The sequence below is a fragment of the Heterocephalus glaber genome, unplaced genomic scaffold (genome assembly GCF_053883595.1).
Source record: "Heterocephalus glaber isolate CG9 unplaced genomic scaffold, H.glaber_assembly_v1.0 deba00001124, whole genome shotgun sequence".
Lineage (NCBI taxonomy): Eukaryota > Metazoa > Chordata > Mammalia > Rodentia > Bathyergidae > Heterocephalus > Heterocephalus glaber.
The window spans coordinates 1589532-1612571 of NW_028258197.1; the positions used below are offsets into that span (position 1 = coordinate 1589532).

The 23040-nt window shown below is 42.8% G+C and overlaps 1 protein-coding gene, 1 long non-coding RNA gene and 2 other non-coding genes across 8 annotated transcripts in view; 3 read left to right on the forward strand and 1 right to left on the reverse strand.

The window, feature by feature from the left end:
- Positions 1 to 15193: 15193 nt before the first annotated feature.
- LOC101715086 (uncharacterized) lies at positions 15194 to 17456 on the forward strand. Its single transcript, XR_206253.3, has 2 exons — positions 15194 to 17141; positions 17357 to 17456. It is a non-coding gene; the product is annotated as an uncharacterized LOC101715086 (long non-coding RNA).
- LOC147828369 (small nucleolar RNA SNORD104) lies at positions 17212 to 17279 on the forward strand. The gene has a single exon (XR_015450925.1). It is a non-coding gene; the product is annotated as a small nucleolar RNA SNORD104 (small nucleolar RNA).
- Positions 17457 to 17481: 25 nt separating the features above from the next.
- LOC147828370 (small nucleolar RNA SNORA76) lies at positions 17482 to 17613 on the forward strand. Its single transcript, XR_015450927.1, has one exon. It is a non-coding gene; the product is annotated as a small nucleolar RNA SNORA76 (small nucleolar RNA).
- A 1487-nt stretch (positions 17614 to 19100) lies between these two features.
- The window catches only part of Tex2 (testis expressed 2), a 104043-nt gene continuing 100103 nt past the window's right edge, over positions 19101 to 23040 (reverse strand). For all 5 annotated transcript variants that reach the window (XM_087210200.1, XM_087210196.1, XM_087210197.1 and 2 more), the window contains 2 exons: positions 22295 to 22415; positions 19101 to 20529 (listed from right to left, as the gene is read on the reverse strand). In XM_087210200.1, coding sequence (XP_087066326.1) covers positions 20407 to 20529; positions 22295 to 22415 — 244 coding nt within the window. In that variant the 3' untranslated portion in view covers positions 19101 to 20406. The remainder of the gene's footprint in view (positions 20530 to 22294; positions 22416 to 23040) is intronic.

Consider the following 23040-nt stretch of genomic DNA (forward strand, 5'->3'; position numbering starts at 1 on the left):
CCTTGGGCTTGCACAGCAGGCGGCAAAACCACTGAGCTAAATCCCCAGCCCCTCTCCAAGTATTTTTGATCCATACATGGTTGAATCCATAGGTATAGCCTTAGGGCCGGGGATTTAACTCAGTGATTCCTTCGCCTGCCTTGCAAGCACAAGGTCCTGAGTTCGATCCCTGGTACCAAAAAAAACAAAAACAAAAAACAACATAGGTATAGGCTTGTGAATAGGGTCCACTGATTGCTAATAACTACCAAAGGTTTGAACAAATGTGGTGTGGTAATAGGGGAATTGCCTCAAATTATTATAGACAGCTAAATTAAATAGATATGAATATGCAGTCAGAGAGAGATTGGGCCCTCAAAGAAGTCAACACAAAAAAATAAAGGCATCAGAATTATGGCTGGAGATGAAGCTGAAGAGATCCAGGCCTCAGGATGGAGGCACAATAGCTGGGTCTTTGAGGAAACAGAGCTTAAGATTATACTGTAATTATCATTACCTGGTCCAGTGGGCCCAGCTAGGCATAGGTCTGGGACCAGAACATCTTAGACCCATACCCTCCTCCTGTTCCAAGAATTCCTTTGTTCTTTCCATGTACATTTGCTGCTTGACTCGTTTTCCTATTGGGTCAATATTAGCTAAGTGACTATACTTGTAACCCAATAGGTTGATTGCACATTTGACCCACGTTGTACCCGTGTTGTGATTTTGCCGTATAAATTACTTCTGACAAAGAGCTTCAGTGGCTACCCACTCAGGTCCCCTCCTGGAAATACAGGAGCTATTCTTCATCCTTTGGTTCGGGACCTTTTTATTTATTTATTTAATACCAGGGATCAAACTCAGGACCTTGACCTTGCAAGGCAGGCGGTTGCACCACTGAGCTACATCCCCAACCCTGGTTCATGACTTTATTCCTCAATGTTGTGAGACCATGAACTCAGCACGTTGGACATCTAACAGCTTGGGACATATATTTTTCCTATAACAAAATGACAGATAAGCTCTCATGATCTCATTTTGAAGTTTTGCAAAAGAATGCAAAAATATAACAGCCATCTGCTAAGAATAACAAGATTTCCCACTGCCCTAAAATACTAACCTGTTATTTGTTCATTTGCTTCTAAAATGTTGTTTTTCACACTTACTTGTTCCAAGTCTATATGCCGCCACCATGGCAAAGTGTCCAAAATATCATCAGTTTATGATACAGTAATGCCTCAGTTCATGAACAGCTCTGTTCAGAAACTATTTGGTTCTCAAACAAAAGCAAAATTTGATTAAATTTTGTGGTTGGTTTTTTTTTGGTACCGGGGATTGAACTCGGGTCCTTGCGCTTGTGCAGCAGGCGGCGAAACCACTGAGCTAAATCCCCGGCCCTTTGATTAGATTTTGTTCCCAGTCACAAACTCCACATCAGGCAAAAACACAATTGCAGCCATCTTTCCAACACAAACTCAATCTTCCCCAAAATTGTAAATCAAATTAAGTCTGTGTACGAAGTACCAGTGTACTGTATATTAATAATCTTTTTTTTCCTTTGGTACCAGGGATCGAACTCAGGACCTTGGCTTGCAAGGCAGGCACGGTGCCACTGAGCTAAATCCCTGGCCCTATATTAATAATCTTAATGGGCCAATATGGAAATGGCCATCCTGTCAAAATTCCTCCACTTGCTCATTGGCCAGTTCCTCCTAATCCCCTGGGGTCTGGCTTCATTCCACAGAACTCTTTGGAAGCTTCTCTCAAACAGCTCATAAACATTCTTCCCCTTGTAAATCCCAGGGCCTAAGCTTCATCTTTTTTCCCAGGGCTTCTCTTCAGTTCAGGTATGTCAACAGTTTCTTCTTGAAATTTTCTGCCTTAGAATATCATTTCCTGGCTTTCTTCCTGTCTCTCTGCTTTTATTTTTTCTTCCACAGGATGTATTTATTGTGGCTTAATATGTTGGAATAACCTATTCTCTGTCTCCTTTCTCTCTGGAGAACTCATCCACCATATTTTATAGTCAGAGCAGACAGAACAGAGACTTTGGCATAACTTAGTCATCTTCATTTTGCAAATGACTTAGGCTTTGACTTCAACATGGATGGTTACCATACTTTCATTCATTTACAGACAGGCATTTGAAAGACCATGAGGAGACTGTTAGCATCAGTCATTTTCTTGTTAATCTAGAGCAAGAAAAGGAAGGAGGTAGCCAGGCACGGTGGCACACAACTGTGATCCCAGGACTCTGGGGGGCTGAGGCAGAAGAATCTAAATTTTGAGCCCAGCCTGGGCAATGTAGCAAGATCCTGTCTGAAAATCTAAAAAAAAAAAAAAAAAATTTTAACAGGGCTGGGGATGTAGTTCAGCGTGAAGGCTCTGGGTTAGATCCCCAGTAGCAGAAGAAAAGAGGTGGTGGTGGAATGAAGGAAGGAGGAGAGAGAGAGAGAGAGAGAGAAGGAAAAAAAGAAAGAGATGGATATATGCAAGAGACCTTGCCAAGGTGGAATAAAACATATTTGACTAGTACAGTGATTCAAATAAGATGAAAAAGGAGGAATTCAACAACAGTTCGTTAATGTTTACTGAACTCCTACCATGTTCAAGGTGCTGTTCCCAATGCCAAGAACACAGAAGTGAGCCAGTAAACAAGAATTGAGGTCAGCCTTGCAGGAAGGGCAGATATGCTGGGTGGTGTGGACATCAGTGTGGGCTGGGTCAATCCTTAGGGTGAGAGCTGCTTTCCATACACGGTCCGAACAATCCTAACCCTCCTATTTGCAGATACTGCCCTTCCCATCACAAGGCAATTATTTTCCCTCCTTTTGAGTCTAGGCTGGCCCTGTGACTGACTTTGATCAGAAGTGATATTCTGGGATTCCCCAGCTCAAGTCTCAAGAGACTGAACAGCTGCCTTTTCCTTCCCGTTAGCATACTCTCTCTGGAGGCACTCCCTCTGGAAAACCAACCCCTACCCCACTTCTGTAACAGGAGAAGCCCAAGCCATGTGCCACACACAGGGCCCATGGAAAAGAATGGACCTGCTCCCCTCAACAGCTCTGGCTGAGGGATCTCTCTGGGATGCTCCAGCTCAAACAAGCCCCCACCCCGCCTCGTGTCTGAAGCTGACACCAAACACAGCAGAAAAAGCCCCTCAAGGCTGAGCCCAGTTAACACAGAATAATACCAATAAAATGGTTCTTGTCCTGATTAGTTATGGAGTGATGGGTCATTAAAACAGCTACCCATGGGGGTGCCTTTATTTGGCTCACGAGTAGGTTTGTACTGAATCTGATTCCAACTAGAGACAAAAAAAGACTAATTTCCTTTCTGAGGACAAAGCCAGGAGGTATGAGGCTCAAAGGCTGCCTCCACCCTGTAAAGAAAGGCAATTCAAGTGAGGCATGGTTGTGCACACTTGTAATTGCAGCACTCTAGGAGGCTGAGGCAGGAGAATCACAAATTTGAGCCCAGACTGGGCAATTTAGCAACTTAGCAAGAACCTGACTCAAAATAAAATTTAAAAAAATAAAGGTCAGTACAAAAGCCCAGGGTTCAATCTAGTACACAGGCACAGAGACAGAAACAAACACACACATGTATACAAAGAAAGGCAGTTCAAAAGAAAGAGCCAGGCATGGTGGTGCACCCCTGTAATCCCAGCACTTGGGAGTCTGAGGCAGGAGGATCACTGCAAGTTTGAGGCCAGCCTGAACTTCATTTTTTTTTTTTTTTTTTTTGGTACCAGGGCTCAAACTTGGGACCTTGCGCTTGTGAGGCAGGTGGTGGAACCACCAGCCTGAACTTCGTAAGTGAGGCCTTATCTCAAAAAACAGCAAAGAGGGCCAGGGATTTAGCTCAGTGGTTTCACCACCTGCTGTACAAGTGCAAGGACCTGAGTTGGATCCCCGGTACCAAAAAACAAAAACTAGCAAAGAACAAGTGATGAGATGCTCTGTGCTTATCTGAGGCAGGAGGAAAGGATAGATAAGGACAGTACTTTGAGGCAGAGAAGGGAAATGAAGGAGAAACCACCTGCCCCACCCACCCACGGGCAGCCAGACTGCCTGGACAAGCTGCCACCTGGCTCACGGACAGCTGCTCCTGACCAAGTTGTCTGTCTTTGCCCCTCTTCCATTCTAATGTGCTTGTCAGTTCTCACTTGCCTTGGGTCCCTTCAAACTCAATGCTCTTCTTGCCTCTCCTCCTAGAGCTTCGGGCTTTGGCTTCTGTATAATTTTCTGTAAAAACTGCCATTCCCAGGTAGGAGTCCCCACTATCTCTCTTCCTGATCCTTTGGCTCCCTGGGTGGTTCATGGGGTGAAGAGTTGTTACCCTCCTTCAAAAGTAAGGCTTGCAAGAGTGAATGTTGGATGAACTCAACCTTCCCAGGCAACAAAAAATAGTTTCGACTAGAATAGGGGGTAGAGCTCAGTGGTAGAGCACTGAGCTCTGTCTAGTCCTGGGTTCAATCCCCAGCACTGCAGCAGGGGGGTGGGGGTGAGGGGGTGGGGGAGATACTCTTCTGGAGGCTGCATGTTACAGTGATCAAAGGCATAATTTTGAAATCAAACAGTTTTGAGTTCAAATTCCAACTCTAATCAGGATTTATCAATTGTGGAAATGTAAACTAATTAATCTTGAGCCTTAGTTCTGATTGCTCTGAGAATTACAGCTAAAAAAAGACAGAACTAACGTTACCTTTCAGGACACTCTTGAGAGTTCAAGAGAAAGTATGTAAAATGTCTTTCATGGGGCAGGCACCTTGTAACTACCAGTTGTCAATGAGATGGCACTACTGTGGTATGTCCTATCAGGGAGCTTGGATTGGACCATCACGCTCCTGCTTAAAGCCCATCAGTGCAGTCTGTTCCTTTGCTCTTAGAAAACCCACTTCTAGCAAGACCCACGAGGCCCTGTGTGAATGGCCCCCACCCACCGCACCCTCCCTTGTTCTCCAAGCTCCAGCCTTACTCAGCTTTTTTCAGTTCCCACAAAGGCTTCTCCCCCAGTCTTCCCTGCAGGGCTTCCCACATCTAGAATAGGCAAAGTTGGTACCCTCCAATTCTATAGTACATTCATCAGGAACACGTGTACAGATGAGAGATGGTTGCACAGAATAGGTAGGGGAATGAAAAATGTGTTCAGTACCTTTCTGCTGTCTTGTCAAAGATTGTTGCCTTGCTCTCTTTTTTTTTTTTTTGGTACCGGAGATCGAACTCGGGTCCTTGCACTTGCACAGCAGGTGGCGAAACCACTGAGCTAAATCCCTGGCCCTGTTGCCTTGTTCTTGATTCTGAAAAATAGAAAATGTACCTTTAAAAATGTGGGTTTGTTTTTTTTCTTTTTTCCCATACTGGGGATTGAACTCAGGACCTTGCACAGCACCGCTGAGCTATATCCCCTGCCCAGTGGGTTATTTATTTATTTATTTATTTATTTATTTATTGGTAGCAGGGATTGAACTCAGGACCTTGCACTTTCGAGGCAGGTGGTGGAACCACTGAGCTAAATCCCTGGCCCAGTAGGTTATTTTCTTAACACCCATTTCTCTTATTTCCTTTCCTAAGAGCCCTGATTGCCATTTGGACACCCCTGTTGTTTGTATGTGATTAAGACCACTTCCCAGCTCCTGGAAGGGTCCAGAATAAATCGACCAGTCAGTATTTTCTATCTGCCTCCCAGTAGGACAGGTTCAGCAATGAACTCATTAAGTTATCTTCAGTGATAAAATTCATGGGGGAGCAGGGAGCTGGAGGCTGTTGGGCCCCACCTCTGCAAAGGAGCTGACAGCATAGATGGCTGGGTGTGGCCAGGAGCCAAGTCTTGCCTAGAGCCTGGCTTCTCTTTGTGGTTTTTTTTTGGGGGGGGGTTGTTTTGAGACAAGGTCTTGCCCACGTAGTTCAGGCAGGCCTTGAACCCTCAGGACTGCTCCAGCCTCCCCACTCAAGTGCTGGAGATTATTGGCCTATGCCTCCACACCCTGCCTCCTCTCTAAATTGGGTGAGCTAGTAGGTTACTTTTACAATTTAAGCCAATTTGAGATGAGTTTTCTGTTACTTATAATAAAAAGGATTCTAAAATGATATAAATATTTATGGTATTTAACAACTCTAAGGAGGACCTCAGAGATTTTCAAAAGGTTGCTTGCTTGCAAATCATTAATAAGATGAAACAAAACTTAGTAAATTGCAAAAAACAAAGGAAATTTTCCAAATAAAAGACAACTACTTACTACTTACCTAAAAGAAACAAAAACATGTCCATACAAAAATCTGTACATAAATGTTCATAGTAGCATTATTCATAATTGCCAAAAAGTGAAGTGAAGTAGGATAGAAGAAATAAAACTAGGTAGAAAGGAGAAAAGGAAATTGAGATTTTTTTTTTTTTTTTTGGTACTGGGGATCGAATGAACTTGGATCCTTGCGCTCTCAAGGCAGGCGGCAGAACCACTGAGCTAAATCCCCAGCCCAGAAATTGAAATTTTTAAAATTACACTTTTGTGAAGAACTGCAGCTTCAGAACACAAGCCCATTTATTTACTTTCTCTCTCTTCTCCCAAAACTGTAAACCTAGGCAACTCTCAGCTACAAACAGGTCTGCACATTCCCTTTTTACTCGAAAATGATCCTCTTTCTCTCATGAATGGACCAGCCTTTTGTGATTTCCCATATGAATGGAACATTATCTCATTATGGGTGGGCCATCCTCTCCTACTTACTAGACAAGACTAAGATTATAGATTATACGGCTGGGGATGTAGCTCAGTGGTTCTGGTGCCTGCCGCACAAGCACAAGGTTCCAAGTTCGATCCTGGTACCAAAAAAAAAAAAGATTATAGATTATAGCATTCTACAAAGTTCCAGCACCCAAAACACATAAAGATCCCCAATTCCCAACTGTATTGTGCCTCATTTCTCTGAGCACCCACATTCTGCTCTTGAGTGCATCCCATAACTCTATCTATAATAAACCTTCTCAAATGGGCCAGGGATTTAGCTCAGTGGTGCCGTCACCTGCCTCATAAGTGCAAGGTCCCAAATTTGATCCCCGGTACTAAAAAATAAAAATAAACCTTCTTGTATCTCCTTTACTGACCCATCCTGAAAATTCTTTTTTCACAGCACGGGTCAAGGAACCTGCAAACTTATTTTAAAAGGGTGGGTTAAATTACTTATTTCAGCCTCCACAACCCTCAGACCCAGCCCAATGACAGATGTAACCCAAATATCTATCAAGTGATTACTAAAGAAAATGTGATGTATCTACTTCATGGAATATTATTTGGCAATTAAAAAGGAAGGAGTGTTGTTACAAGCTGCAACAGGAAGGAACTTTGAAAACATCATGCTAAGTGAAAGGAGTCAGTCTTTTGCTCTTTTTTTTTTTCTGGTACTAGGGTTCAAACTCAGGACCTTGCACTTGTGAGGCAAGTGTGGCGCCACTGAGCTAAATCCCTGGCACAAAAGGAGCCAGTCTTAAAGAACTACATTTTGAATCATCCGAATTCTATAGAACATCCAAATCTATAGAGATAAAAAATAAATAAATAAGGGCCGGGGATTTAGCTCAGTGGTTTCGCTGCCTGCTGCGCAGGTGCAAGGACCCGAGTTCGATCCCCGGTACCAAATAAAATAAAATTAAATTAAAATAAATAAAATTAATTAATTAATTAATGGTTGCTTAAGGCAAGGGGCGGGCATGGGGAGACCTAGGAGTGATGATAAGGGGGATAAGTTTTTTTGGGGGCTAATGAAAATATTCTAAATATTCTAAAGTTGACTCTGGTGATGGTGCATCCTCCCTTGTTAAAAAGCCACTAAATTGTATACCCAAAGTGGATACATTGCATGCAATGTGAATTATTTTTTGAGCCAGGCATGGTGGTGCACACCTATAATCCCAGCACTCAGGAAGCTGAGGCAGGAGGATTGCTGTCAGTTCAAGGCCAGCCTGAACTATGTAGGGAGACCCTGTCTCAAATATATATATATATGTCAGGTAAAAGGGCCGAAGACCAAGACCAGACCAGGCCACAACAAGCCTTTATTAAGAGAATAGATCTGCCGTACTGTCTCTGAACAAAGGAGAGACAAACGCAACCTAGCTGGGGCAGGGAGAGTCTTTTATAGAGACATGGGTGGGGCTTGTAGGGGCTGAGGCGGGGTTGAGTGAGGTAGTGATCAGGAAGTGGAGGAGCCGGTGACATCACTAGATGGTAGGAGGTGAGCGAGTATTAGGTTACTCTCTAGGTGGGACCAGGGGCATGCTGGGAAGAAGGGTTTGTTCTTTGGTGGGAGCAACCATCTTGGCATGACGTCGCACAGGGAGGGGGCAAGGCACCATAGGAAGAGGGCAGTTACTATACATAATAGCTGCTGAGGTAGTGGGAGACCTATCAATATATATTTGATGTTTAACTCTTGTAAACATCATATGATTGAGTCTTTTATGTTACTTATTTTTTCGAACTCAGGACTTTGCACTTGCCAGGCAGGTGCGGCGCCACTGAGCTACATCCCTGGCAGAATAGTGGTTTCTAAACCTAAATTCCATAAACAAGTGAAAGGAAAAACAAATTGTGGCTATAGAGGCTGCTCTGAGACGTGTCAAAGCCCGGGTGTCGGAGGGCACCTGAGGACACTATCCCGTTTTTGTTTTTGTTTTTTTGGTACCGGGGATCAAACTCGGGTCCTTCCGTTTGTGAGGCAGGCAGCAGAACCACTGAGCCAAATCCCCAGCCCCACAATCCCGTTTTTTAGGACAGGCGCATGATGGGGCTTTGTTATATACTAATGAATCAGCATAGACAATCACGCATGCGCCGCATGGACTGCAAGGTAGCGCAGAATGTTTTGTTTTAGCTAAGCTGATAAAGAACTACTATAAATTCTGTGCTGGAAATTAAAGTTTGGTTCCTGCTTTATAATGTCTGCTCCCCAAGTGTTCTTTTCTTGTCTGACCAGGCCTCCCTTCAGCTCACAGCCCCCAACAGTGGCGTATTTGTATAATGAACTACTACCCATCAACATAAAGGAATTAATTACCATTACAATAACATGAAGAACAGAAGCTCTGTCCTGCCTGAGGAACTCGGCCTTCATTGTCATCTCAAAAGAAAACAGAGGGATGAGGGATTTAGCTCAGTGGAACCACGCCTCCGGAGTTCATTCCTGGGTAGGAAAAGGAAAAGGAAAGGAATACAGGAAGGAAGGAAGGAGGGAGGAAGGGAGGGAGGAAAGAAAGAAGGAAAGAATTGCAAGAGGGAAGAGTCTTCAGTGAAAAATAGACAGATGAGTGCTTTTTTGTTGAGACAAATAAGGCACAATGGTTAATTTTTCTAAATCAGTTTGTCTCACCAGACTATAGCCAGATCAATTGAGGAAATGGGGAAATCTACTGAAAAAGATGTGGAGAGTAAAGCTGCTAATTTTAAACTTTATTCTTTGGCAGTAGATTGAAAGTGCTGATGCGACATACTCAACTTGCCTTTTCTAATTAGCAGTATTGATTACCAATATAATGTCACTGAAGGAGCGGATTCTTTGGTGCCATTAAAAGACAGCTAAATCTCTTCATTGTATGAAGCAGTAAAAATGACAGAGATTTTCCTCAAACTTTGTCAGCGCGTCTGGTATAGCCATAGTGGTGCTATTATAGACAGCTAAGTTAGTTAGAAATATTATAGACAGTCAGACAGGGCTAGGCCCTCAATGAAGTCAGTGCAGAAGATGAGAACACAATACATCTGTAGACATAAAGAAATGACTACACCTACTTCCCCAGGGATAAACAATAATGATTGATATTCTAAATAGGCATCAATCACCTGAGTGGGAGATCAAGACCTTAACTTATTCCTTCCAGGAAAGATCCTTGTTCTTTCCATGCACACTTGGTAAGTGATTTGCTTCCCCATTAAATCAATATTACCTAAGTGACTATACTTGTTTTGTTGTTGGTTTTTTGGTACCGGGGATCGAACTCGGGTCCTTGTGCTTGTGCAGCAGGCGGCAAAATCACTGAGCTAAATCCCCGGCCCACAACTATATTTGTAATCTTATTGGTTGACCATAGTTTTCTCCCACCTTATGCTCACCTTGTGATTTTGCTCTGTAAAACTTTGAGAAGTGGGCTTGTGGGCAACCCACTTTCTGGGTCCCCTTCTGTCTCTCTTAGACAGGAGCTATCTTTCCCTCAATAAATATTTCCTATTCTCTTTTTCTTTCTTTTTTGGTACTGGGGATCAAACTCAGGACCTTGTGCCTGTGAGGCAGGCATGATGCCCCTGAGCTAAATCCCTGGCCCAATATTTCCTATTCTTTTTTTTTTTTTTGGTACCAGGGATTGAACTCAGGACCTTGTGCTTACAAGGCACCGGAACCACTGAGCTAAATCCCCAGCCCATACTACTCTTAACTTCTGTTGTTCCTAGAATTCATTCTTCCATTTTAGAGAACATGAACTCTTCGTATCAGACATCTAACAGGTTGGGAGTTATAATATTTCCCTTATATCATTTGGAGGTTCTATATTATCCCTATATCAGTACCCAGTGATGGGTGATAAAAGGGATTTAAACTGGGTGTGGTGACACACATCTTTAATCCCAGCACTTGGTGGTAGAGGCCAGACAGGGACACTGAAGATTCAAATTAAGCCCACATGCCATCTCAGAGAAATGTAGGTTTCACTTCACTTAGTTCACTAAGGACATGTCAGCAGATCACAAGTGGCCTTCAGACATGTCAGGAATCAGAGGACAAGTTCAGCGGGTTAAGAGCGGTCCCTGGAGGACAGGTAGCAGGTTACAGAGGACACATCAGCTGCTGTTTCTCCAACCCACCCCCCTCAAAAACCCACCATAAAACTCTATTAAAAAAGAAAGAAAGAAAGAAAGAAAGAAAGGCTTGCCAGGGATTTAGCTCAGTCCTGCCACCCCCTTGCAAACACAAGGTCCTGAGTTTGATCCCTCTCAGGTTCAACAATGAATCTGCTTGAATTGTTGAGTTTGCATCCCGTCCCTCTTTCCTGCTCACTTGGGAGGCTACGGCAGGAGGATCTCTACAAGCTCAAGGCCAGCCTGGGCTACATATCAAGACTCTCAAAAAAAAAAAAAAGACTCAAAAAAAACGGAATAGGATAGGGACTTATAAATTAATGGCACCGTAGATAGGTAAGTTAATTAGATAGCTTGTAGGCAGTTAGGGCCAGCACAGGAGGAGCCAACATGGAGGACAATCAAGACATTCACTAGAAGCCAGCATTGTAAAAAAAGAGAAACTACCACACCTGCATAGCATGACTAGCAGTGATTGATATTCTAAACAGGTATCAATCACCTGGGTGAGGGACCAAGCTCTTCCAAGAAAGATCCCTGACCCACCTCTTACCACTGAAAATCCTTGCGCATTCCTTGTACACTTGCTATGTGACTTGTTCCCTATCGGACTCCCATTTAATCAGTATTACCTAAGTGACTATACTTTTCATAATCTAATTGGTTGTTCACAGTTTTGTCCACCTTGTGATTTCTCACTGGATCAATATTACCTAAGCAACTGTACTTGTAATCTCACTAGTTGACTATAGTTTTGTCCCACCTTGAACTCGCCTCACCTTGTGGCTTTGTTCCATAAAACACTTTTGAGAAGTTGGGTGAGTGAGCAACCCACTTTCCGGTCCCCCTTCTGTCTCTCTTAGAAGCTTTCTTTCTCTCAATAAATTTTTTCCTACTCTTTCCCTCCATTGTTCCTAGAATTCATTCTTAGATTTTAGAGAATGTGAACTTGTTTTGGGGATACCTAGCAGGTTTGGGAGTTACATCTCTTCCCCCTATATCAATGGAGATGATGCAATTGCTGGTGGCAAGTCATGTTGATGAAATATTGTTGTATCATACATCAAGGAAATTCATGTGAGAAAGCTTTAAAAATGGACGTTATGCAAATCACTATTAAAGCATTGAATTTTATACGGTCCTAAGGATCAAATCATTGCCAATTCCAATATTTCCTTAAGAGTACAGATGCTGGGCGGGGGATTTAGCTCAGTGGTTTCGCCACCTGCTGTGCAAGAACAAGGACCTGAGTTCGATCTCTGGTACCAAAAAGAAAAACAAAAAACAAAGAGTACAGATGCTAGGGCCAGGGATTTAGCTCAGTGGCACAGCACCTGCCTCACAAGTGCAAGGTCCTGAGTTCAATTCCTGGTACCAAAAAATAAAACAAAAAAACATTAGCTTGAGTGACAGGAGTCAAAATGGGGATGTAGCTCAGTTCAAAGGCCCTGGGTTCAATCCCCAGTACTACGGGAAAAAAACAAACAGATGAAGAAGAAAAAGAAGAGAAAAGGAAGACATATGTTAAAATGGCCGGGCATGGTGGCACATGCCTGTAATCTGAGCACTTGGGAGGCTGAGGCAGGAGATCACTATGAATTTGAGGCCAGCCTGGGCTACATAGTGAGTTCAAGGCCAGCCTGAACTACATAGAGAGACCCTGTCTTAAAACAAAACAAAACAAAACAAAACAAAAAAAATGGGGAGATAATTTTTAAATTTTATTTTAAAATATCATATAGTAAGCCAGGTGTGGTGGCACATGTCTGTAATTCTAGCACTCTGGAAGGCTGAGGGAGAAAGATTGCAAGTTCAAGCCCAACCTGGACAATGCAGTGAGACTTTGTCTCAAAATAATTAAAAAATTAAAAATTAAAAAAATTTAAAAATAGGGCTGGGGATTTAGCTCAGTGGCGCTGTGCCTGCCTCACAAGCACAAAGTCCTGAGTTCGATCCCCAGTATCAATAAATAAATAAATAAATAAATAAATAAAGGTAAAAGGGCCAGGGAAGGGTGTGTGTGTGGCTCAGTACAAAGGCCCTAGGTTGAATCCCAAGCACTGAAAAAGAATTTATACAGCAAAATTTGGTGAACAGTTCTATGAGTTTTGCTAAAGACATAAAGTCATGTTACTACCACCACAATCAAAATACAGAAGTTACATGATCCTCAAAAATGGCTCATGATGTCCATTGGTGAAATGCTCCATATAACCCTAATCCCTGGAAGCTCTGTCCTTTGATTTATTCCCCATTCCTACAGTTTAGTTTTTCAGGTTGTCATATAAATGGAATCATATGGTCTTCTTAGTCTGGCTCTTTTAATTCAGCAAAAATGCGTCTGAGAACCTTCCAAACATCTCATCTATCAATAGTTGACTGCATTTTATCAAGTAGCATTCAGCTGTATGTGTAGCCAGATGGGGTGCAAGGAAGTCTCCCTAAATAGAAGATGTGGCCCTCAACATGCCCTGGGTAGGTTTGTGATTCTCATCTAGGAAAAGAATTTCAGGATGCATTATTGTGAGGCATGGGCAGATTTATCAGGTAGAATCAACAAAGCACACACTCAGAAAAAGTGCAGATACCTGAGGATGACATATGCTGTGGTCTGGGGTTGGGGGTATTTATGTGATCTTTGAGTATCCTTAAAACAGCTGTATTAGCCTTCTCTAGAGGAATAGAATCAATATAAGTATATGTATAATTCACAAGGGAATTTATTAGATATGCTTACAGGATCAGAAGAGAAAGAGTCCACAATGGCCATCCAGGAAGATCCAGTAACTGCTCAGGAACAAGAGGGATCAAGGATGCAGTACCAGTGAAGGTAGAAGGCACGGAGTTCACTGTAGGGTCCTTGGTGTGAGCCTGTGTTGGAAGGCTGAAGAAACTGGAGACTGATATCCAAAGGTGAGGATGAAGACAGGAGAGCTTCCTTCTTTCCCTTTTTATTTCATCCAGGCTACAAGCCCATTGGTTGGTGCCACCCATGTCTGTGGTTCTTCCTCCCTCCACTGGCCTAAGTGTCAATCATTCACAGACACACTCTTCTAATCTGCAAGGTGGTTCTTACTCAAGTCAAGTGGACAGATCACAATGGGTGAGGGTGATGTACGATGTTTATGGATTTTTTGTTTTGTTTTGGGTTTTTTGAGACTGGGTCTTGCTATGTAGTTCAGGCTGGCCTTGAACTCACTTTGTAGCCCAGGCTGGCCTGGAACTCTGGGCAATCCTCTTGCCTCAGCCTTCAGAGTGCTGGGATTACAGGTGTGCACCACCATGCCCTGCTTATGTTTTCAGTTATTTATCATTATCTAATGTCTGCTTCTTTAAATTCAGATTGCTCATTACTGAGCTAAAACAAAAACTAACTTTATTAACTAGGTTAAAATACAAACTGCATGTATGTGTTTGAAGTTCGGAGATACGGTATCCAATTAACTACTGTTTCTTTGAGAATGAAAGTTTTTGGATTTATCGATTTTTTTTGGTACCAGGGATTGAACTCAGGACCTTGCACTTGCAAGGCAGGCGGTGGAACCACTGACCTAAATCCCCAGCCCTGATTCTTAAGAATTTAGGAGTGAGGAGTCTGAAGAAAAACAGGCCTAGGAAGGAGAAAGAATTATAAGTTTGATTAAGTCTTGAAGGTAGTTTTCTCAAAGCTACAACTTCCTCAAAATTACCCAATTTCCCTGTCTCCTTTCTACCTATCTTTATTTCTTCTATCCTGTCTCAGTATGTAAGTAGGATAATCTGCAAGTGCATTTCCTCATTAAAGGGCATTTGAGTGCTGCCAGTACTGGGAGAATTATGAATAATGTTGTTATATAGACATTTATGTATGAGATTTTGTGTGAATTTCTCTTGGGTACTCAGGGACCGTTGAGTCACATGGTAAGTGAATGTTTAACTTTATAAGAAACAATTCAACTTCTTGAGCCAGGAGTAGTGGTGCATGCCTGTAATCCCAGGACTAGGGAGGCTGAGGTATGGAAGATTGTCAGAGGGCAGCCTGAACTGCCTAGTGAGACCCTGTCTCAAAAACCAACCAACCGGTAGGGGATTTAGCTCAGTGCTTCCGGCACCTGCCTCGCAAGCGCAAGGTCCCAAGTTTGATCCCCCGTACCAAAAAAATTTTTTAAAGGGATTTGGGCCAGGGATTTAGCTCAGTGGTTATGCCTTCTGTCTAGCGAATGCAAGGACCCGAGTTCGATCCCCAGCACCAAAAAATAAAAAATCAAATCAAATCAAAGTTCTTATTGCTCTGCATCCTCAATAGGTTTTGGTATCTGAAGAATCATTTTATCACTGTAATCAATGACAGTAAACATACTTCCCATCAAGTAAATAATACACAAAATATGTTGCCAATATAAGGCTATGAATTAATATTTTATATCATATTTGTACATGATACTGAAAATATCATTTAAAAAATCTGTGGAAGATTTATAAAAATTGACCATGTTTCAGGTAACAATGAAAACTTCAATACATTTCCTAGAGTACACACTATATCACAATGTAAAAAATGTTGAAATAACAGAAGTTTAAACAGCAATAAAAATACATAATCTTTTCAAAGACACTAAAACCTTGCCAAAATAATTATGTTTTGCTTTGGATCAAAGAGGAATTTTGTTTTTTTTGGTACTGGGGATTGAACTCAGGACCTTGCACTTTCAAGACAGGCAGCAGGCAGAACCACTGAACTAAATTCCTGGCCCCTCAAAGAGGAGTTTTTAAAATTTAAAGACCATGTGAAAACTAAGGAAAATGGGCCGGGGATTTCGTCCAGTGGTTCTGTCTGCTGCCTCGAAAGCACAAGGTTCCCAAGTTCAATCCCTGGTACCAAAAAAAAACAAACCCCCAAAAACTAAAGAAAGTAAGAACTTCACTCAACTATGGCCTCATAGGCTGAAATGCAATAGTCTCAAAAGAGAGTTTCTTTTTTTGTATTGGAAAGTGAACCCCATAGCCTTGGGCACATTAGGAAAGCTCCCCACCCTGACCTATACCACCAGTCCGGTAAGTTTCTCTTAAGTAAAAGCGAAAATGGGTTGGGGATTTAGCTCAGTGGTTCCGGTGCCTGCCTTGCAAGCGCAAAGTCCTGAGTTTGATCCCCGGTACCAAAAAAAAGATAGAAAAAGGGAAAAGAATACTCAAGGAAAACACAGAAAAGCAATAGGATAACCAGGGATTATGACTGTCTTTTACTATTTCCTCTCCAGATTAAAATCAGCTCTTAGAAAGCAAGGCCATAATCTTATTCAACTGCCTATCTACCTGTATATCCAGTGAAGAGCGCAGCACTGGCCTCACAAAACAAACTCAATACACTCTGGAAAGCACTTTTAGCTTTCACAAAGTCAATTCTTCTCTCCTTCCGGCTTCCACAGTAGACTATTCCTAGTTCTATTGTAGCATTTATTAAAATATTGGAATCAGACTTTTGCACATCACCCCACCCCCTTTAAAACAAAGGCTTACCACTTAGAATGTGTCAGACAATTGACATTAATTTCGTTAATCCTCACAATTTCGGGGTGGGAGAGGCATCCCTAATTTTCAGAAACCAGGGCCCCAAAAGGTTCAGTGACCAATTCATCACAACGTTAGGGTTTGGGTGTAGATTACTCTACTTTCTAATATAGTAAAAGTTCTTTCTGCCACTGGTTACTTTGAACTCAGGGCAGTTTTGTTTACCTTTACATCCTCAGATCCTAGCCTAGCTAGTGGCAAAGACTATGTCATACAAATTTGCCTTTGTCTCCTGTTTCCAAAGTTTTCTTTTGTGTACAGTACAGGGATGCGCTAATTACATGTCAATGATCAAGATGTACGAAGAAATTAGGAAGAATTCAGTGGTGGCGCACCTGCCTGGCAAGTGCAAAGTCTTGAGTTCGATCCCCGGTACTGAAAACAAAAAACAAAAAAAAACCCCTGCCACTCTTTAAAAAACAAGGACGGAGGCCGGCGATGCAGCTTATTGGCGCCGCGCCTGCTTCGCAAATGCAAGGTCCTGAGTTCGATCCCCGGGACCAGGAAACAAAACAAAAAGGTCTGGAAACAACAAAACTGGCTTCTCGTAGCCTCCTATCTCTGCGGTCGGTGTGCGACCACTCTATACTTCGGAGAATTCAGCGAGCACCGCCAATCATTAGATGATTCTTTTACAGCATGTGATCAGAAATTTGGCTTGCTATTGGCTGATAGCGGTAAAGCCCGCCCTACTACTTCCGTTATGCTTCTTTAAGTAAAATCCCCACGGGTTATTCGGTCTTTTGGAGACGGCGAAACGGGAGAGGTGAGGAACCTTAGCTTGCTGAGTTGTATGGCTGGGCTGGCCCGGGAGTGGGCTGTGAGGCAGTTGGCTGGCCGTGATGATATAAATGAAAGCACGTGTTAGACTGCTGACGAGGGTGATGCGAACTGGAATCTGAGCCGGTTGTTGGAGTGGCGGCGGGGAGGAGACGGGTCGGGAGGCTCACACTCGCTCACCTACCGCTGTTGTTTTTGCAGATCCAGCCCTGCCAAGGACGTCGGATCTCAGAGTCTTAAGTGTATTTTCAGCGCTTTCTCCCCACTTATAAGCCCCCCCAATAAAGTGATTTGGCCCCCAGCTTGGTGTCTGTGTGGTCGGTGACGCGCTGCCTTTGGGCCCCCGCTGCGCCTGTGCGTGGCGCCGGGGGTCAAGCTGCGGCGCTAGAGAACCTGCTCGCGCATAACTGGGGCCCCCTGCCATTCGCGGGCGGCTCTTTTAACCACGAGCAACACGGCTGCGGCCTGGGCTAGCACCGGCTGCTGGGGGAAAACTTACACTTTCACAAGGCTAAAACGGATGCAGCAGGCCCCGCTGCGTAATGAGTGACCTACCAATGTGCCCGTACATTGTGCCTCCCTAAGTTGCATGCCAGGTCCGGAGCTGCCACGTTGGTGAGACACGATTTGGAATGGCAGGCAGGAGAGGTAAGACCACAATTGGATTTGACAAGAACTGGCTTGGGGCTGGAGCTACATAGGTTTAACTTCTGGTCAAGATGCAGTTCCTACCTATTGGCAAAAATACAGATGGAACATTTTTTTTTTTTTTTGTATCGGGGATAGAACTCGGGTCCTTGCGCTTGCGAGGCGGGCGGCGGAACCACGGAGCTAAATCCCCGGCCCCACATGAAACTTGATACCGTGACAAGCACGGACCCAAAACAGTTGGGGAAACTTAATTATCCAGTTAGCCTAACCTCACAGCTACAGGATGCTTGTGAAGATGATTTTTTGGTGCACTTTCAGGCCCTACACTTGGGTTTATGCGTGTGTTCACCCGTGTTGAATGGCAAGGGTGCACAAGTAAAAGTCCGATTCTTGGGTATTAATCCCCCAGGTTGATTACTGTGCAAATATGGGTGTGGGTTCCAGCTCAGGAGTGCAACCATCCCAGTTAACTAAATTCTGAAATCTGAACTCCTTTCTCTTTAAGTGTAGGTTGAGGGGGAATTGGCACCTACCTCGACGTGGTGGGCTATCTTGCATCTTTAAATTAACTGGAGGCCATTCTTAGCAAAGTACAGGCTTCACTAGTCACTGTTAAATGCCACATAATTTAATAAGCTAAACCTTCAGAGAAATGTGAGTCAACCTAATGACAAAGTCCCCTCTAACCTTTCCAAAAAGCAACATGTCAACCTGTCTTGTTTCTCACCCCCACCATTCTGCTTTAACATTTCCAAAAAGCAACAGGTTAACCTGAGTGCTGGGATTACAGGTGTGCACTACTACACCCAGCCTCTCTTCTGTTTTCTTGTTCTCAGTAACTGCTGGAGGGAGGGTACTCAATTGTAGAGTGGCCAAATACAAGCCAATTGGATGTTTTGTTGTAATTGTCTTTTTACACTTAGGACTGGACTGGTCTCACTGACCTCACAGATAAATGGTGCTACTGCTAGGTGAAGGCCAAGTGCTCTTCATTCACTATTCTGAGCTCATCTAACAAGACCATAGAAACAACTTAAATGCTTATCTAGTATTTGACATGAAGTATTTATTTTGTGAAACAATGCAAGCGATTGTAAGTCCCCACATACTATTCGATTAAGTGCAAAAGGGTACAGTCGTGTAATCTCTTCACACAGTAGTGCATCTAGTCCTTTGCCTTTAGTTACTGCACAAAAATTAAAGACCAGTGAGCAAGACATGCGGACTCTTGACAGGCAAATAATCACCCTACACAATGAGAAATTAGAACAGTACACCAACTGGAATGGTCAAATAATTTAAGTGAAATGTTTTAATGGTGCAATTAAAATAAGGATTCAAATATATCTTTAATATATTAATTTCTTTAAAGTCAGGCAAGGTGAAGTTTAAAAAAAATCACTATTAGCTTTGTCCACAGATACAAGTTATCAAAAGTTAACCAAGGTAATTTTGATATTGAATGCAGTTTTAAACAAAAAATTGTATTGTTTACTTATCAAAGTAAATTATACAATTAGAGCCCCCAAACTTGTAAACTAAGTATTCTGACACAAATGCACAAAATTAAGTTGGCAATATTAAAGGAAGGTCACGTGTATTTTGAGATACGTAGTGTTTGATGGGAGGCAAACTTTAGCCTTGACTCAAAAGCAGGCAGCAGTTGAGCAGTTCTGTTTTGGCCATCAGAAAAGGAAACTGCCCACAAAACTTTGCCAAGTCAATTAGATGAACAAAGCATTCTCCTTCCTATATGAAGCTTCCTAGAGCACACAGGAAATCTGGGTCTTTAGGCCCAACCCATCTGGACTAGGGAAGAACGATCAGTCCTTGTGTGAAGTATTTGTTATTGTCACATATGCTCCTGTCTCAGGAAAACAATCAGGATTAGTTAGAAGCAAGATGATTGTACCTCATTGGTAAAAGGCTTTGGATAGTTTGATCTCATGGCTTTGCCTACTGTTCACATAAATCCCACTGTCTCCACCCCAGCTGAAAGTTGTTTTTGTGTGTTCTATGGCAATTGCTTCCAAAATGCGTAATTTAAAATGAAGAAAAGTAAGTTGCTATGCCTCTTTACCACCAATGACGTGGGTCACAGGATTCCACTCCCCACACATGTAATCACATTGACATTCTTGGAGCATGGAGGGCTGCAATCACATGTACAAAGTAGAGTGAAAAAAATGTTCCACTGTGCACCAGCTGCCGGAGGAAAAGCTTTGGAGGAGTCCAGGAGGCGAGGGGAAGTCTTTCAGTTGTACAGCTTCCCTCTGGATGTGCTGTTTGTTGCCACAAAAACTGGTAGACCTTTAAAAAGCCACAATGTGAATCACGTGTAACTTCTGGGTCCACCATGATGATTCTTCAGTCAACTTTGCCAAGTCCAAGCTTTGCAGCAAGCAGTCCAGACGCCTGTCATCGGATGCAGGGAATGACACCTCACAGTGGAATGGGCACCAGCAGGCAGAGGGCAGAAGCAGTCTAAAGAGACAGTACTGTGGCACAAGTAAAGGCCAGTGCCACAGCACAAATGGTGGCCAGGAACTCCATATGTTGAGCTAGGTCTCATAATACAGGGAACATCCCATCTTCACCCATTACAGCAGATCAGCAGCCTCCACAGGTGGGTCTTTCAGGAGACAGGAAGTAGAGCGAGGGTCCATGGCCGAGTGCATTATAGGGATATAAACATCATCCATGTTTGGCATGACAAAAACTTTCTGCAGGGAGATATTAAAGAACAGCCATGTGTGGAAGAATGCTTTGTCAGGCTATCACCCTTTTTTTTTTTTTTAATTGGTACATTTTAGGTATACAATATAATGACATTCATCATTGGAAATTTGCACCTTCACATAATCTCTCTTGGTTCTTATTTTTTCCCCATTCCCCTGCCCTCCCTTCAACCCCTCTATTCCTCCCTATTTACAAAGACTTTGTTTCCATTTTTTCATTTTCTCATATTAATTCCATTCAACCTTTTTAATTTTAATAATAATTTCAGGCTTTAGATATTTTTGTTTTGTTTTTTGAGACAGGGTCTCACTTTGCAGTTCAGACTGGCCCTGAACTATGTAGCCCAGGCTGGCCTTGAACTTGTGATCCTCCTGCCTCAGCCTCCCGAGTGCTAGGATTACAGGTGTGCACCACTATGCCCTAGACAGATTTTTATTGAAACTTTTTTTTCACAGTACCAGGGATCGAACTCAGGACCTTGTGCTTGCCAGGCAGGCGCAGCACCACTGAGCTATATCCCCAACCCCAAGATTTAAAAATATATATATATATGAAAAGTTTTCTTACACATTCCAAACTAATACCTCCATTATAATTTAGAAAGAGTCAAGGACTTGCTAGTGCATGAATATAAGAACAATGTATCAGCTCTGAAGCAGAAGCCTTTGATTTCCTGTACATATATAAAATTACTCATAAGTGATACTCAACAACAGTAATTTAAGAGAACTGGCTTCACTCCTGACAGTATTTTCAAATTCTTATGTCCAGAGCAGATATTCCAAGTGAATTTATGTTTGTAAATCTTAGGGAAAAAGTTTGGTGTTTTTTTGAGACAGGGTCTTGTTATGTAGTTTAGGCTGGCCTTGAGGTCACTACGTAAACCAGGGTGGCTTCAAATTTGCAGTGATATTCTTGCCTCAGCCTCCTGAGGCTGGGATTATAGGTATCCACCACCACACTTGGCAAGGCAGCAAGACAATTTTTTAAAAAGGCAAAACATGAACACTGAGGCAGGAGGACTGCTGTGAGTTCCAGGCCAGCCTGGACTACATAGTTGAGTTCAAGGCCAGTCTGAACTACACAGCAAGACCCTGTCTCACCAAAAAACAAACAGACCACACAAAACAGGGCTGGAGAATGAACTCCGGGTTAGTAAACTCCAAGACTCCACTAGAAGGTATTTGGAGAGGCCCAATCTATGTTGCAGTCCTAGGGCAGTGGTGGTGAACCTATGGCAGGTGTGCTGCCACGGGCTGTTTGTATCACTGAAAGCTCTAAAAAGGTTTGCCATCACTGTCCTAGGGTATTTGGCTCCTGGTGTACAGAAGGGTTTCCATGAATGTTTGTAGAACTAAACAAACCAGGCAAGAAGAACACCATACAAGAGCAGGAAGAAGCTTCCTTGACTGCAGGCTGGGTGCTGCTCAGCAAGCCAATTCCACATTTCATGTGGTACAAAACAAAGAGGTTGACTGGTGTAAGGCATTATTGTTTTGCTCTCTGACCCACATCTGGGTTTCTTCTGAAGACTTAGTGATATTCTGTGGGTAAGTTTCAGGGATTTTAAAACTGTACCTAACATTTTATCCCCATGTTAGAGCATGTGTGGCTTTTCCTAGGATGAAGGTGAATGGCTTTCATTGGATTCTCAAAAGAGGATCCTGACCCAGGTGAAGCTCAGGACCTCTGTTCTACCCTGAGCTTTTTGTACTCAGTGCGAAACATGAGCTAACAGTACATGTTTACCTGAAACTCTTGCTCCAGTTTCCTCTCTATCCAGTCTGTCACATGAACTAAAGTCACTTCTCTCTCTCCAAGTTTTGGCCGAGCTTTCAGCTCCACATGTGGTGGCTTCCGGAAGCCATACCTTTTAGAAGAAGACAAATAATAACCACATTTAGAAGCAAAGAAAGGATGCAGACAAGCACTGATGACAAATACTTCTCATTTACACAGGGCTTTATCACAACTTAAAACAGTGTTATTCTGAAAATCTTCTCTAAAATTAATTTAGCAAAGTAAGAATGAATTTGTAAACTCCCTGTATTCCCTGGACAGTGTTAGGGCTGTGACAAATTTAGACCAGTTCTAGCCAGAAAGCACCACAGGACAGGTCTGTGATTTGGGCATTTTTGTTTTTCCTAAAATGGTAGTGATCTTTTTTCTATTTTGATAAAAGATATGCACATTACAAAAACCAAAATGTAAGTGCATAAACCCAAATTTGAGCCAGGTGTGGTAGTGTGAGGCTGTAATCCTAGCACTTGGGAGGCTGAATCAGGAGGACCACTTCTAGTTGGAGGCCAGCCTGGGCTACGCCCAGAATATAAAGGTATTTTTAAGTTTTACTGGGAAACAGTAGCAGCACCATCAGACGATCAGCCAGTTCAAAAACCTGTTTATTCCTATAAAACCTCCTGAACACAAGGAAATATGCAGGCAATGTTGGTTTCACTCTGGTGGATCACAAAGCTATATTTTATTCTTGACTT